The sequence below is a fragment of the Cyprinus carpio genome, chromosome A2 (assembly GCF_018340385.1).
Source record: "Cyprinus carpio isolate SPL01 chromosome A2, ASM1834038v1, whole genome shotgun sequence".
Classification (NCBI taxonomy): Eukaryota; Metazoa; Chordata; class Actinopteri; order Cypriniformes; family Cyprinidae; genus Cyprinus; species Cyprinus carpio.
The window spans coordinates 7793208-7808724 of record NC_056573.1 but is presented as its reverse complement, the minus strand read 5'-3'; the positions used below and the strand labels follow the sequence as shown (position 1 = coordinate 7808724).

Below are 15517 nucleotides of genomic sequence, written 5' to 3'. Positions count from 1 at the left end.
TAAAGCAATTGGTCTGCCCGTCAGTGTCTGAATCGGTGTATAATAAATCATTACTTCTTAGAAGAACATACACATCTGAAATGAGAAAGTAAGTGTGCTTACCCCATTTAGCAAGAGTGTTTAGTAAAATTTAGCCTTAATAATCCACAGTATGTATAGGCCTATGACAATGTGTAGTAAATTACCTATAAAATCATTTAGTTTAAAGATAGACTGGAGTGAGATGAAACTAGATCAAAGCACAAAGCAAGCTGTTGCTAGCTAGCTGCTAATTTTATTAAATTTTATATGGTAAAAAATTACACTATTACACCTTTTAACGCTACATTTTTAATGCTACTTTTTAAGTGATATGATTATACTAAAATAATTATCAGGTCTATCAAAAAAGGATTTTATCTTTCAAAACTATGAAAGCCAGTCGTGGAAAAATCACAGCTTTTTTTGCAAAAAGAGGGCAAGAAAGGATGACAGTGACAGGTAATACCTGTGTCTGATAATTGCATAATTTGTAAATAGATAAATTGTGATACCTCTGACACTTCAAATATACTTTGGTATTGATGATGTTTACATTCTTTTACTATCTAGCCTTACAGTGATCGTTTTTCATGAATAAATAGGATAAGAAAAAAAATCACAAACTGTTTCTTTGTATTTATTATAAATTTAACATTTATTGTCAACATTAGGCTTGTGGATCATGTTGGTACTAGGGTACTCTTTGCTGCGTGTGGATGACCATGTCGGTCAGCCACCACCGAAGACCAATTTTGACCCAGGAAAAACCCTGTGGATATAGCGCACATTTATCTGGGTCTAACGTTTAAACATTGTTATATGCTTGAACTGTTTTATAACTATAGATTTTATTTTAGGCAAGTCATGATGATTTGAGAAGGCTAAATTGATCAAACATAGGCTCACTGTCTGCCGCTGGCCGCTTAGTCGTTACATAAAAAAAAAAACTGAAACTTATATTTAACAAACAAAAAATGCTCCAAACGTTTTTCAATTAACTTAATAAAAAACAAAATGAAATATAATCACTTTGCTATTACATAAAAAAACTGAACTATTTTAATAGCTGAGACAGTAGGATAAGCTGTTTAAGGACTGTTTAGCTGTTCAAATCAGACACTAAGCCTCATAAGCAACAGTTGTTTCTATTTCAAGACACAGACACACATCCCTTCATTTAGACACAGTGGAAGATCTGATAAGAATCAGTGTAGAGGGGCCGAGTCTGGAAGATTTTGCTGCTAGAGAGAGTGTGGCCAGCTGGTTTAGCCAAGGCCAAAGATCAAGAAGGCCAAACTACATGAGTTGGCCATCCAAGGGGCATGTGACTGCAATAAAAGATAGTCCATAAGACATTGAGCCATGAGATTTTCAGTTTGAAGCCCCTAAAACACTTAATTTAGATTTTCTTTTTATTTCATTTATCTTGAGATTTAAGTTTAAATTTCAGCTCAGTGAAGCACTTTAAGCACCAACACTTTTTCAGTAAGTTACCTTTTTTGTAGAATTGTGCTTCAAATAAAGAACTTTTTGTTGACCAGATTGTTAGTTAATCATCTACAAGTAAATATAGCCTATATGGACAGCGATTTAAAAAAACGAACTTTTGTGCTTTAGGCGCACCAGTGCAACCAGTGCAAAAAATTAGTCTAGAGCCCTGATGGCAATGTTTTTCTTCCAAAATTGTGGACTATATAAAAGAATGAACATTTCAACACCTGAGGCACCGCTACAATGAGCTCTATGACCAATGCATTGCAAAAAAATAAATAAATAAAATTTAAAAAATCCTAGGACTAGATGGGATTTATTTATTTATTTATTTATTTTGACATATGTCTAGACATTTTGTCACACCTTTACTTGGTGATTATTTAGCATTATGTCTGTTCTAGAGACATGTTACAACTTTTTGATAAAGCTCTAACTGCCTCCTCCGACCCCTAAGGCTGGGTCGGAGGAGGCAGACCCAGCCCTAGCTGAACTCTGGCTATACCCCGTCCAAGCAGAGAATCAACCTGAACACATTACGGATTCAATAACCCAGACCAGCTCTTAGTCTGTTACGGAGGCCAGCAGAAGGGATAGAGTCTCTAAGCAGTGAGTGGCCCACTGGATTGTGGATGCCATCACCCTGGCTTATCAAGCACAGGGTGTGCCCTGCCCTCTCAGGTTGCGAGCTAACTCTAATAGAAGTGTTGCATCCTCCTGGGTGCTGGCTCATGCGGGCTGGGCGACCCCAACACGTTCGCTAGATTCTATAGCCTTCGTGTGGAGACAGTATCCTCCTGTGTTCTCATCTCAAACAGGGATTAGTGTTGGCTTGCTATAACTGCTCCAGAGTGTCCGTACTGTAGACCCTGTCAAGCTCCTCCATCCCCTTGGCAGCCAGAAGTGGCGGAACGTCCAGTGCCAGGCCTTCACTCGTTGAATCCTTGAGAACCGGTAGAAGGCCGGGTTCCATATGTGAGACCTACAGTAAGTGGATCCCATATTTGTAAAGTCCACGGTATAGCCTCAGAGCCTGTGTTTCCCCGGCAGACTTCTGCCATTTCCAAGAGGGTTGCAATCACCTCCAATCTTCCATATGCACCTTAATGGATGTTCATATGTGCATATATGTTTATATTTCATATTTGCTTCTGAAACATCCTACGGGAAGGATTGTGCTTCCACAACTTCCCTGTTCCAAGTGGAATGGGGATGTTTTCTCAGTGTTATCCAATCTCTCTGAGTGGGTAGTGCTAAGAGATCAGTAAATGGTTTCTTGTTGCGAGCCCCGGCCTACACCAAAAGGGTGCACAGGCAGCTCGCACACGACACTGGAAGGGGAAGCATCCATGGCATTTGGTAGGGTATCTCAATTTGCTCAGTTACGTTTGTAACCCTCATTCCCTGAAGGAGGGAACAGAGACGTCATGTCCTGTCACCATGGCTCCTCAGCGAAAACCTGGTATGTGTCGCACCTGCTGCCTTTTATGCCCACGCTGTGATCAGCGGCAGCTGGATGCAATAAACGCATGCCAGTGTGCATTGGCTGGTTTAGTTTACACTTGAAATACAGTAGATTGGTCTCTCTAAGCGAGATCCCAATTCGTTGGTCACCGACATGACGTCTCCGTTCCCTCCTTCAGGGAACAAGGGTTCTTTCTTCATGCTTTTTGTCATATAGTTTTATGTTTAACAGATTAGCTGAGATTTGCCATATAGTGTATATATATTGCCAATAGAATATCAGTATTGTTTCTTTAATGAACAGTGTTGATGCTGCTTTGTTTCATCTAGATGCCGAACTTTATCTGGTTCTCCCCGACCAAAGAGTTTCAAGAAGGTCCACTTCATCAAAAACATAAGACAACATGATATGCGCAACGGAAGGTATGCTCACATCTACCCAACAGCCCACACACAGACATCTCGCAGAGAACAGCACCCACACGTCAAGTGTGCAAAAGACTCCCCCTGAATTTATTCCAGTACTTCCCCTGAATTTATTATAAATTTTCCTGCTTCTCAGGTTATTTATCTATATTTTAAATTAATGTATGTATTTATAACTTTTGAAATTCAATTTGCAAAATGACTTCCCTTTTTGATGGAATTTTCCCAGTATAAATGTGAATATTGCAACCACCATATTTCTTCCAGTTTTATAAGGTCATGCCATTTGAATATATCATGCATTTTCTTTTCATTTCTTTTTAAAAACATGGCCAGTTGAGGTTATAGAATTGGAAAAGGCAAAGATGTTTTTGTTACTTTCATGCAGATGTTCATCAGTGTGTGTTTGGGATATTTTTATACCTAAATGACCCTCTGGTCTTTTAAATTGATAGTAGGAGACAGAGCAGACACTTTCTGAAACCCAAACATTTGAGGCAAGTTATTAGTGTTTTGTTTTTAAGTTTGTTTGTTTGTTTGCAAGCCAGATGCTCTCTTTTATCTGAATGGGAATGGGTGTGTTGGAAAACAAGAGGTCTTGACCAGCATTGTTTTTCCTTTAGGATTTTGAGAAAATCCATAAAATACACACATTTGCTGTCTTCCAATGAAGTCGCTGACCTTTGTTTTGTAAAGCTAACTGCAGTGTTTGATGTGTCAGAAAGCAGGAAAATTGTTTTTTTTTTTTTTTTTTTGGCTGTACTTTGATCCAACATTTTGTTGATTTTATGCTTTAGATCAGTTATTAGCAGTTGATGGACTTCTGAAGGAAATAGAACTTGAAAAGCCTTAGACAAAAGCCGGAATATTTCATTCTTAAATCCTTTGTTTGTAAACATGGTCGGTTCTCAGTGGTCTCAGTCAGGTTTGAATTTACTTCAAAGACTGTTTTTACAGCCAATTTGCCTTTCTTTTTGTTTTCTTCTTATATGCTTTCAGATACAGTCCCACATTTTTATATGTTATAATATATATATATATATATATATATATAACATACCATTCAGTTACTTACTGTGCATCTCTTCATCTTTGCCTGTGGTCCTGACCTCTATATTGACAGAGTTCACTTCAATTAGTTCATGTATCATTTTGTCTTTATAGGATAGTCCTTATCAGTGGCAGAAGATCCTTCTATAGTGTTTTTTCTGTCCTGCCCTATCGAGATTGTAGCCAAATGGGGTATGTATTCTTCAGCATGTAAATGTTCTCTTCATCATCATCCTTTTTTATCCCTTTTCCCATCCTCCAATTTCATTTTATTATTATTTTTTCCTGGCCATTAGAAATGGTTCCAAAAATACACATTTAGTGACCTTCTCTTAAGTAATCTTGATTTTTTTTTTAACCTATTATTTGGATGTTTTATCAAAGTGTCCTCAATTGTTCAATAGTTTTTAGACCCTGTGCACAGATCATTTGTAAAAGTTTTGTATCATGCATAGCTGTCCAGATTTTTCTGTGAATTGGAATTTCAGTTCACTAAGACTGTCCAACAAGCTTGAGCATGCTTTACATAGACCTCACCCTTGACCGTACTGTTTTTTTTTTTTTTTTTTTTTTTTTTTTTTTTTTTTAGAACAGGTTTTTTATTATCCTGGATCTGCAGCTGTACAGCTTTTTTTTTTAATATTTAACAAACTTTTCATCTACCTCGATATCTAACTTCTAATGGGACATTTTTCTTACCTGTGCATTGGCATTGCCTGCTTTCCCATTGTTTAAGGCTGAAGTTTGCAATTTATTTCTGTAATATATTAAATGGCTTCTCCTATCACAGTTTAATATGCAGAGACAGCTGTAAATAAGCCATTTGTAGGTTTGTAGTGAGAGCTACAAATGTATGTTTGTTTGAATATATTGAACAACCACAGCTCAGCTAATGATGTAAATTTGAGGCAGAAACTTGTTAGAAAACAGCTATTTTGTACTTCCATTTAGTGATTCCAATTTAGCTTTAAAGTGTTTAAAGTTGAGGCCTACTTAAATTTCTGTATACGGAGCATATGAGTGGAGTGCATATGGGTTGTTTGCTTGTTTTTAATGATAGTAACTTGAGGGAATCTGAATCATTGGATTTATTACTATTTGGAATTTGGGTCTATGGGGGAAGGTGTAGACCTTGAGTCCTGCTGTGTCTGCGTCCATATACCTTTTATTAATAATGAATTACTGCTGAACGTTTTCTTTTCCTTATTCTATTCACTACACAAAAAATTGTTAATATTAATGGTTTAACAGAAACATTATGCAAATATTTTGTGATACAAATTGTGATTAACTGGACAAAGGGCAGCATTAAATCCATTCAAACGTCCTTTTTATGGCTACACTTTGCATGCATTTATTGAGGTACTTTGGAAAGTTGATAAAATCCTTGTAGAGATAAAAAGCCTCTCTATATTATGGTATATGGATAAATTCAGTGGAGTCCAAAGGTTTTAGACCCCAAGTGAAAATGCATTAGTTTGCATTATTCTAATTTAAAACGAATGTCTTCCTCACAAAGTGTATTGCTGGCATGACGAATTTTAAGTTACTTTCAAAAATGAACATGAATGTCAAACTGATTTTTTTGGTTAGTCCATATTTTGTTTCAGTGACAGCAAAGCTGACATGAGCTTCACTTATTGGTCCATGTTGTCCATCATGTTTTGTTGATATTCCAATTGAAGAAAGGAAATCTGACGTTTTGTACAAAGTGTAAACATGGTGAAATCCTGATTTGTACTTTTTGATTAGAATGTAGGCAAATTTTCTTAATTGATTGATTACATTTGACCTTGAAATGCTGAATGCTTCTTTGTTTTCATTGTGGTTTCCAACATTTGGACTCCCTTGTATATGGTATTATATAACTGAGCCTGCTTAGTTATGCATTCAATATGATGAATAGCCCATGGCAAGATTCAGCATGATTTATTCCATTGATGTTTTGGCTTGGCTGATTGGAAGTAAAGTGCACAGAATTGACAGAACAATCTAAGTGGGGTTGTCCTGGATATAGTGGCAAGTTTATGGACATGTTCTGCTTGCATCAGTGCCGCCAGTGTCCGAGGATTGTTAGATGCTCCTGTATTCCTGATTGAGTGCTTAAAAACTAAAACATACACAAGTTTTATGTCAGCAGACTGAAGAAACGAGTCAGGTGAACTGATAATTAGCTATGGGACGGCCGAGAATGTGTCTCATCCACATTGGATCTAGGAGTTGCATGGACTCCTCCTAAAAATCTGGTTTTGTTTTAAAATATTTATATAAAAACTCTCAAGGGCACCTGTTCCTGTTAGTTCTTGCCTAATGCTTTTCCATTCACCAAGCTGTTTGAAGGGCTCCTGTGCTTATTACCTATAACTGCTGTCTATCCTCAGGGGATCTGAGATTATTGATGCATCACTAAACATCTCACAAATACTCTGTGCTAATGCGAAGTTCTGTCTGTTATCTACTAATAAGACTCTGCTTCTAAGTCTGCACATGAATATGTTAGCAATGCTTTTTTTTATTTAGTTATAAGGTATACAAACTTCCATATTAAAATGGCCACTGTGCCTGGTTAGTTGGTCTTTCACTTCAGTGTTTAATTTTGTGTTTAAGTAATCTTTTATGCATTGACAAAATGTCAACATTATTTACAGATGCTCTAGATAACAATGTTTGTACTTCGGCTACATATCAGCACATGCCAAATAATCCTTTATTCCTCTAGAATACTGCAAACAAATCATGATGTTAGTAGAATTAATTTAGATAAGTTGCATCAACGAGCAAAACTTGTTGAATGACTAAAACACTTTTTTTTAGTACATAACTGTGACTTCTGGGTGCTAATAACAGTTTTGTAGACACTTGTTTGTTTTTTTGAGCTGTGGGAAGGTAACAGAAGGGTAAATAGTGTTAAAGAATGTTTTAAGTAACCATACTGCAGTGTTCTTTTAGCACAGTATAATTGATTTTTTTATATATAGTTTTTGTTAATATTTTAAATTAGATTTTATTTTCTGCTTTCATTTTAATTGTAAAGTTTTAGTAATATTTTTTATCAATTTTGTAATTTTTATTAGTTCTTTTTAAAATATATTTGTATGGTTGTTGTTGTTGTTCATAATTTTAGTACTTAACGTACTTAGCTTAAGCTTATATTATTTCCACTAGTTGGCAAGATAACATTTCTCATTTTCCTTTATTTTAAATATTTTATTTTATTTCAGTTATCCTTATTTTTTTTCAATTATGAATTTGTTATGGTTTTAGTCTTAGTTAACTAACGTTTAGTTGACAATAATAACCCACTTGTCATGAATGATACATAATAGTTTGAAATTTAACACAGCTGTGATGCAATCTTAAAAACAGCATCTTACATTCCTGTCGGATTTGCAAGAAAATGAAAAGAATTCCCAAAATTCTTCCTGTCATGTGAGAGACTAATTGCTTTATTTGATTACTGCTGGACCCTGAAAACAACCTATATATGCTATATTAGCCATCAGTCTATCCATCCATCCATATACATGTATTTAATAAGGTAAATAGCATTTATTAAATTAGAGATCATTGTCTAAGTGTATAAAAATGATAACAGAATAAACATTGTTGTGTATAGGATTTGGTTTAAAAACAACACCTATAACTCTAATTTTCTTCCTCTTAAAACCAAACATTTAAAATGTTACATGCAATTTTGAATACTTCTGAAGCTGAACTAAAAATAATATAGCCAAGCAGTGAGCACAGCAGGTTATTGTGGCAAATGGTGTAGCAGCAGGTTAAGCATGTTTGCCAGTGCAGACTGCTGTCTGTGGAGGGACTCTGAGATGTTCTCTTGCCCCAGCAGGGATGTGAAGGCAGAAAGTGGACGCCAGCGACACCCCTCGGGTGGCGTGAGTGCCAAGGAGATGGTGATCGGCCTGGAGGGTGTTGAATTGGGTGCAGATGGCAAGGTGAGTGTACAAATAATTTCTTTTTAATGTTGTTAATTACAGATATTTTACTTTTTTATTACAATGTCTGTACAATCTCTGTTTTCACCTTCCTTTCTCTGTGAACATACATTTTATGACCACTTTTTTTGCTCTATCTTTAATCTTGATGAGTACTTGACTAGAGTTTCTGTAAATCTCCTCACAGACAGTGTCATACACACAGTTCCTGTATCCGACCAATGTCCTGGGTCGTCGAAACACCATCGACTCCACGTCGTCTTTCTCTCAGTCTCGCAATGCTAGCCACCGCAGCCTCACCCTGGCACGTGCCAACAGTAACCAGAGTAGCCTTGATACCGGTGCGTGTGCCAACCGCTTGTCATGGCTCTTTCATTTTCCCTCAATCTCCCTAATATGTCCTGACAAGGGGCCGTTTGTTTGGTTTTAATGAGCATTTTGTTAAGACCTCAGTTTAATAATGTTCTTTTTATTAAGCTGCCTTGAGCAAGGTCATGAACTTCTTGATACAAGATGCTAACCATACAATTGTTTCATAATGTTGTTCTAAATGTGGAACTACATATTTATTTAGTAGTATATTTGTTTTGAGTACTAAGCGATCTCAGGACATAAAATCTTTAAAAAGTTTATTTGTCCTCTCGCCCTCTCTTTTCTCATAGGGAATGAACTGGGAGATTTCAGGGAGTACGACCCAAATCTTCTGGATGACCCGCAATGGCCATGTGGAAAGCACAAAAGAGTGCTTATCTTTCCTTCATACATGGTGAGTTATCACGTAGCACAATGCAAGACTTGACTGCTTCACAAGTGATTTGTTTCGAATCTGTATGTATTTACTGGCAAATGGCTCTATTGTAGCTTAGGACAAGGGTTTTCTAAAGTTTTGATTAAATATGATTATATAAATATGATGATCCCCTTGCAACAGACCCCTTTCTATATTTTTAATTTAAAAATGGCCATTTATGCAATTTAGTAAAAATAAATGTTATGTTATTTGTACTAAAGCTAAAGTGGATTAATAAAGTAAAAATAATAAAATATTATCTGGAAAATATTTACTTGGGATTAAATTGACAACATGTCTTTTTTTACCTATTGTTAAAGTAATGTGTAGTGTTTAAACCTGAACAGAAACTTTTATTGTAATTCAGATTTTATTATTATTATTATTATTATTATTATTATTATTATTATTATTATTATTTTTAATTTAATGGTGCTCTAAAGCAGGATAAAAAATGTATATATATTTTTATTTGACAGCCATAAAAATATACTACTACTAAATAAGTGAATATATAAAGTATATAAAGTTTTATTTATTTTACTTCTTTATTTCAGGTTTTTCTAATCGGGATACATGAAAAATAGAAACAAATGTTTATATAAATTAAGAGTACAGAAATATTACATGAATATGGATAACATAGCTGAGAAAATGTGGTCTTTAAATGTGAATTTGATGTAAAAAAGTAAGTTTATGTTGGGATGGATGACTTGATCACGGCATTTGGTATCTTAACAGATCTGAGCACAGTTTGAGATCTTATCTGAAACTAGACTTTTTCTCAAGAGAAAAAAATTTGAGAAGCAAGAGACTTTAAGAAACAATTGAAAAGTTCTTTTATGAGATTTTTCTTTCCTGTGGAGTATGTTTTTAAAAAGACAGGTCATGTTACTTGTGTCACTCAGTGATTTGACTTTTATTGTTCACTGTTACAGTGTGAACTTAGTCCCTAGTTGTCAGTTAATTAGTAATGAACATTTCAGAAATACCAGACTGGTGACCTTGAAAAATGCTTGTCTTACTTCTAAACACTGGAAGAAACACTATGCCTTTGTTTGTCTTCATTATTTATTTGTTCTGTATCCTCTCTTTTCTGTTGTTGGCAACTTTAATTACTTTTTTCAAATAGCAGCTAGCATCTGAAAGTGATTTTACCTACATTTTACATGCTTGCGTAACAGAAGACTATTTTAATTTCCTATTCAGCTTTGTTTTTGTTTTTGCATTGTGTAGTAGACACGTATTTGAACTCAAAAACTCAGCTTTTTCAGGAGACAGCCTTCCCCTTCCTTCTGTTGGTTATTTAATGCTTGTAACAATCGCTATTGTGTTTTTTGAAGGAAAGTTGCCAGCAAGAATGTATAAAAGAATTGGCTTGCAGTTCCCATGCACATTATTTTGGGATAAAAGAACAAGGCCCCGAACATTTGTATCATTATCTCCCATGTGCGTGCAACAATAAACATCCATTATTTCCATTCCATGATTGTATTTTAAAAATTGGAAATTAGGATTATTATAAAGTTTTAAGTGAAAATCTAGAAGCACGATTGAGCATGAAAATCTGCTAACCATTTCCAGAACAAAACCAATTCCCCATGCTTTGTAACCTTGGCAAATGTTTCAGTGACCCAGTGGAAAACCCGTGTGGTATGTGTGTACTCATATGTATGTTTGACAGCCAGTCTCAATGAATATCCACTCTTTATTCCAGACCACAGTTATTGAGTATGTCAAACCCTCTGATCTCAAGAAGGGCATGAATGAGACTTTTAAGGAGAAGTTTCCTCATATCCGTCTAACACTGAGCAAGATCAGAAGGTAAGGATGTTGGTATCCAGTTCTTTGTATGATTGTTTTATGTTGGTAAAGCAGTCTACATGCTAAGCATTTAATGCCAAGTATTAAAATTTGGCAGTGATGTACTCAAAACCCTTGAATCACAACAGCAAAATTTTTTCACCACCAAATAACATTTGCATTTTTAAAAATCAAGATAATACTATGTGACATGTAATATTGTTTTGAGATGGCTGTTGTGAAGAGCCATTTATTGAGAAACATGGTTTTTAAGCAAAGCAATTTCATATTCTGTTTTTTAATGACAATATTATATCGGGAAATGCAAACAACTTGTTTCGATGCTCTTTAATGTGAAATGCAAACAACTTGTTTCGATGCTCTTTAATTTAGTATGAAGTTAATAAATAAATTCAAATAAACATTCCAAAAAAAATTTCAAAAAAAAAAAAAAAAAAAATAAAAAAAAAAAAAATTAAATATCAAATATTTAAATATAATTAAATATAAAAAAAACATATCTCAGCAGTGTTTTGGAGTAGAATAAAACATAGCACTCAAGATGTATTTCTGGTTCAAAATAATTCTAAATGATCCAGCAAATCACATAAGTACACACATAATTTTTACATATTTTACAATATCTGAAACAATCAAATGCTGTTTTTTGACATCAATTTGTCAATCCTTGGAAAGCAGTTAAGAAAATAAATTATTCAGGATTTAATCCTTTACACAGGTCATAATACTTTTTATTTAGTTAAGATTGGTTGTAATTTGGAATCAAACCAAACCAATGGCCAAGTTATTCATATGCTGCAAGTGTGAAGACCAAGAATTGTTGCCAGAAAAACAAAGCAGATTGTGGTTTTATGAACCTGCTCTTTATTTGTTATGGGCCACTAAGCAGAAAGTGTAGAATGAACTGGGTGATATCAAGAGTTTCAGCTAATTGTTTTTGATTTATTCACTGTCCTTTTGTAGAAGAACTTGTGACAAGCCTTTTAAAAATAACTTGAGTACTGATGTACGTGGCCTTATGTATTGTGTTCTAGCCTGAAGAGAGAGATCCGTAAACTAGCTCAGGAGGAGTGCGGCTATGAGGAGCCCACTGTGGCCATGGCCTTCGTTTACTTTGAGAAGCTGGTGCTCCAGGGTAAACTCAACAAACAGAACCGCAAACTCTGCGCTGGTGCCTGCGTCCTCCTCGCAGCCAAGATCGGAGGAGACCTAAAGAAACACGAAGTCAAGCTTCTGATTGATGTGAGATTATCTTTGCACACTGACACTCCTTACATGAAGATCCCAAATTGTGGGCTTGCAACCACAGCTACTAAATAGGGCTGAAATGATTAGTCGACATTATCGACAACGTCGACAATAAAAAAATTGTCGCCAAATACTTTTGTTGTCGAGTAGTCGTTTGATCTCATATGACCTAATGTAAGAGCCTGCAATAACATGGTTTGACCAGTGTGGCGCTGTAGCGCAAGACTGTAATCCTGCTCTCAAAAGAAGAAGACAGCGCTTCAGATTAGAGCAAACGGAGCAGATCCGAACCTGAGGCTGCTGAGCAGCATTTGGATAAATATGTAAATATATACTGCGCGCTTTCCTCTCAATAACAAAATAAACACACCAAAAACTGACCGCGGTGTGAAGGCAGCACTTAAGAACACATTTGATTATTGCGATGTGGATGTTTGCAGGAACTCTGAAGTTCGGCACTCCAATAAAGAAAAGTCCAGTCTAGTCACTTTTATTTATATAACAGTACAGTTATATTGATTAGCCTTAAATCAAGCAGCTTTAAAGTATTAAACATGAAAAACCAGAGTCAGTGTCCCTTTCAGTTAGAATTATAACTTGAGACCTGAGAAAAAAGTTTTCAGAAATAAAATAGTTTTTTTTCCATATCTTTACATTGTTTAGAGCATTAAAAATAATGTAACGATATTTAATTCATAAGTTATGCTATGTCCTCGGTAGAAAGACATGAATGAACATTTTACCAAACTGTTTATAAAGATGATTCTCAACTATGTCATAACAGAATGATTCAATATACATTTTTTTTTTTTTTACCAAACTGTTTATAAAGATGATTGTCAACTATATTATAACAGAATGATTCAATATACAATTTTTCTTGTGACCATAAATGACCATAAACAGGTTTTCTCATGATATACAATGTATCTATAAACTTAATCTAATTTGCATATTAATGTGTTTTTGGGGCAACATGTAATGAAAAAAGAAGTGTTATAATGGGAGTAATAATTGACAAGATATATAATATAATATAATATAATATATATACTATTTCATAGAATATTGAAATATATAAGTAGCATAAAAGAATTAACAAAAAACTCTACAATAAAAACAAGACAATCATTAGTTCCAGTGTCCTCATATGAGGACATGTATGAAATCAACGTCCTGTTTCGTACCGAAAGTCATATTTTGATTTGAAAACCCCATAAAATTTTCCTGAGATGTTGATTTATGACACACAATTTAAAAATTAGACAGATTTAAATGATAATTACAAAATATTATCATATTTCCATAAGAGTGTCTCTAAATTAATTTCAGACATTTTTGATGACCAAGGAGAGGGAGTGGTCATGGTGAAACATCCAATCATTTGGTATCTCTGAAAAGCCCTGAATGTGCTCTGTACTGGACATCCAGACTTAAAACTAGAGAAATTCACAAAAATATAGTGTCCTCATAAAAAACATAATGTACAAATAAAAGGCCTCAGGGATAAAGCAACTCTCCAGTGTGGAGATTTATGTTGATTTATGACACACATTTAAAAGATTTAATGATAATTACAAAAAATTATCATATTTCCATAAGAGTGTCACTAAATTAATTTCATGTAGTGTTGTTTTTGGCAGCCTGTTTTAATTTTAGTCTTAGTCTAGTCTTTGTGTGAAGCTGTCATTTTAGTTTTTTATTAGTTTTAGTCACGTTCATACTCTTTTTAGTCTAGTCTAGTTTTAGTCGACGAAAACTGATGACATTTTAGTCTAGTTTTAGTCATGAAAAATGGGTATGATAGTCTCTTTTTAGTAATGCAATTCTGTTTAACCCAAGTCATATAGTACAAGTACCTAGAAGTATAGACGAAAACCAAAAGTTTTATTTTAGCCAAACCCATTTCAAACAAAGTTATCTTATTATATTATTGTTACCTTATAGACTCAAGAATATATCCATTCCAGACACGGAAGACTCTCTGATTTGAATTTACAACATTTATTTTACCAACCAAACATTTTAGAAGTACACACACATACATTTAAATAAAAAAAAATAAAAACAATAAAAAAAAATTATCTAATAATAATAATAATAATAATCTGCAAATTTTTCTCCCAAAGATGAACCTCGGCTGGCCGGCCATCAGTCCCTTTCTCTGTGTTTGGAAAAAAATGTTTGCATAGTTTGTCCAAGGCTTCTTATTTGAAGTACATTTTATTTTTATTGTATAATATAGAATTAGAATTCATTTAGATATTAATTATACACTATTTGCTTAAAGTTGTCTTGTGTTTGATGCGTAATACAGCCAATAGTTTAAGATTGTTTTAAATTTGTACATAAAGAAATTAATTCATCAACTCATTCATCACAAGACTTGTATTGACAAATGACTTCTTCTCACCGGTAATTCCCTATGATTTTACAGGACAATAACTCCTCGTCACTCCCCTGTCGTTTCAAAGAATAGTACAACGGCGAACGCGACAAGTATAAAAGCCTCGTCCGTTTGGGAAGGTGCGCTCGCAGTCAGCAGAGCCAGGCGAAAGTATAAATCCCGCTTAACTTTGTTTGTTGTCATCTTCTAAATAAATAATGCCACGAGTGGGACTTGAGGAAATGACATCGGTTGCGTCTGCGCAGTGAGACACAGGAAACAGAAATACTGCAAAATAATAATAATAGCGACTAAACGAGACAAAATAACGTTAAAACATTTTGTTTCGTCTCGTTTTGGTCAATGAAAATGAAGAGACATTTTAGCATAGTTTTTATTTTTTAAACCACATTCGTCAATGATATTGCATAAAAAAAAAAAAAAAAACAAGGGGGGGATATTGCATTTAATTTATAGTCATCGTCACATGACCAGCATTTACGTTATGTCTCGTTTTCGTCACATGATAAAGGTTCGTTGACGATGATATTTAGTCATAATTTTCATTGACGAAAGCAACACTACAGACATGTTTGATGACCAAGAAGAGGGAGTGGTCATGGTGAAACATCCAATCATTAGGTATCTCTGAAAAGACCTGAATGTGCTCTGTACTGGACATCCAGACTTAAAACTGTGGCATGTACAGTCTCAGAGAAATTCACAAAAATATAATGTCCTCATATGAGGCCACAGGGATAAAGCAGCTCTCCAGTGTGGAGCTAGCTAATGATAAAATCTTTTTATTAGTGGGAAAATATATTTCATTAAAGTTTTAGTTTGGTTTGATCTAGCTAGACACTA

General features: G+C 34.6%; 1 protein-coding gene across 4 annotated transcripts in view; it reads left to right on the top strand.

The window, feature by feature from the left end:
• LOC109073999 (CDK5 and ABL1 enzyme substrate 1-like) overlaps window positions 1-15517 on the top strand; it is a 31482-nt gene that overhangs the window by 13005 nt on the left and 2960 nt on the right. For 2 of the 4 annotated variants that reach the window (XM_042771177.1, XM_042771171.1), the window contains 7 exons: window positions 3307-3399; window positions 4567-4644; window positions 8300-8405; window positions 8593-8746; window positions 9068-9171; window positions 10913-11019; window positions 12054-12261. In XM_042771177.1, coding sequence (XP_042627111.1) covers window positions 3307-3399; window positions 4567-4644; window positions 8300-8405; window positions 8593-8746; window positions 9068-9171; window positions 10913-11019; window positions 12054-12261 — 850 coding nt within the window. The remainder of the gene's footprint in view (window positions 1-3306; window positions 3400-4566; window positions 4645-8299; window positions 8406-8592; window positions 8747-9067; window positions 9172-10912; window positions 11020-12053; window positions 12262-15517) is intronic. The other 2 variants (XM_042771193.1, XM_042771182.1) reach the window with 1 other exon arrangement.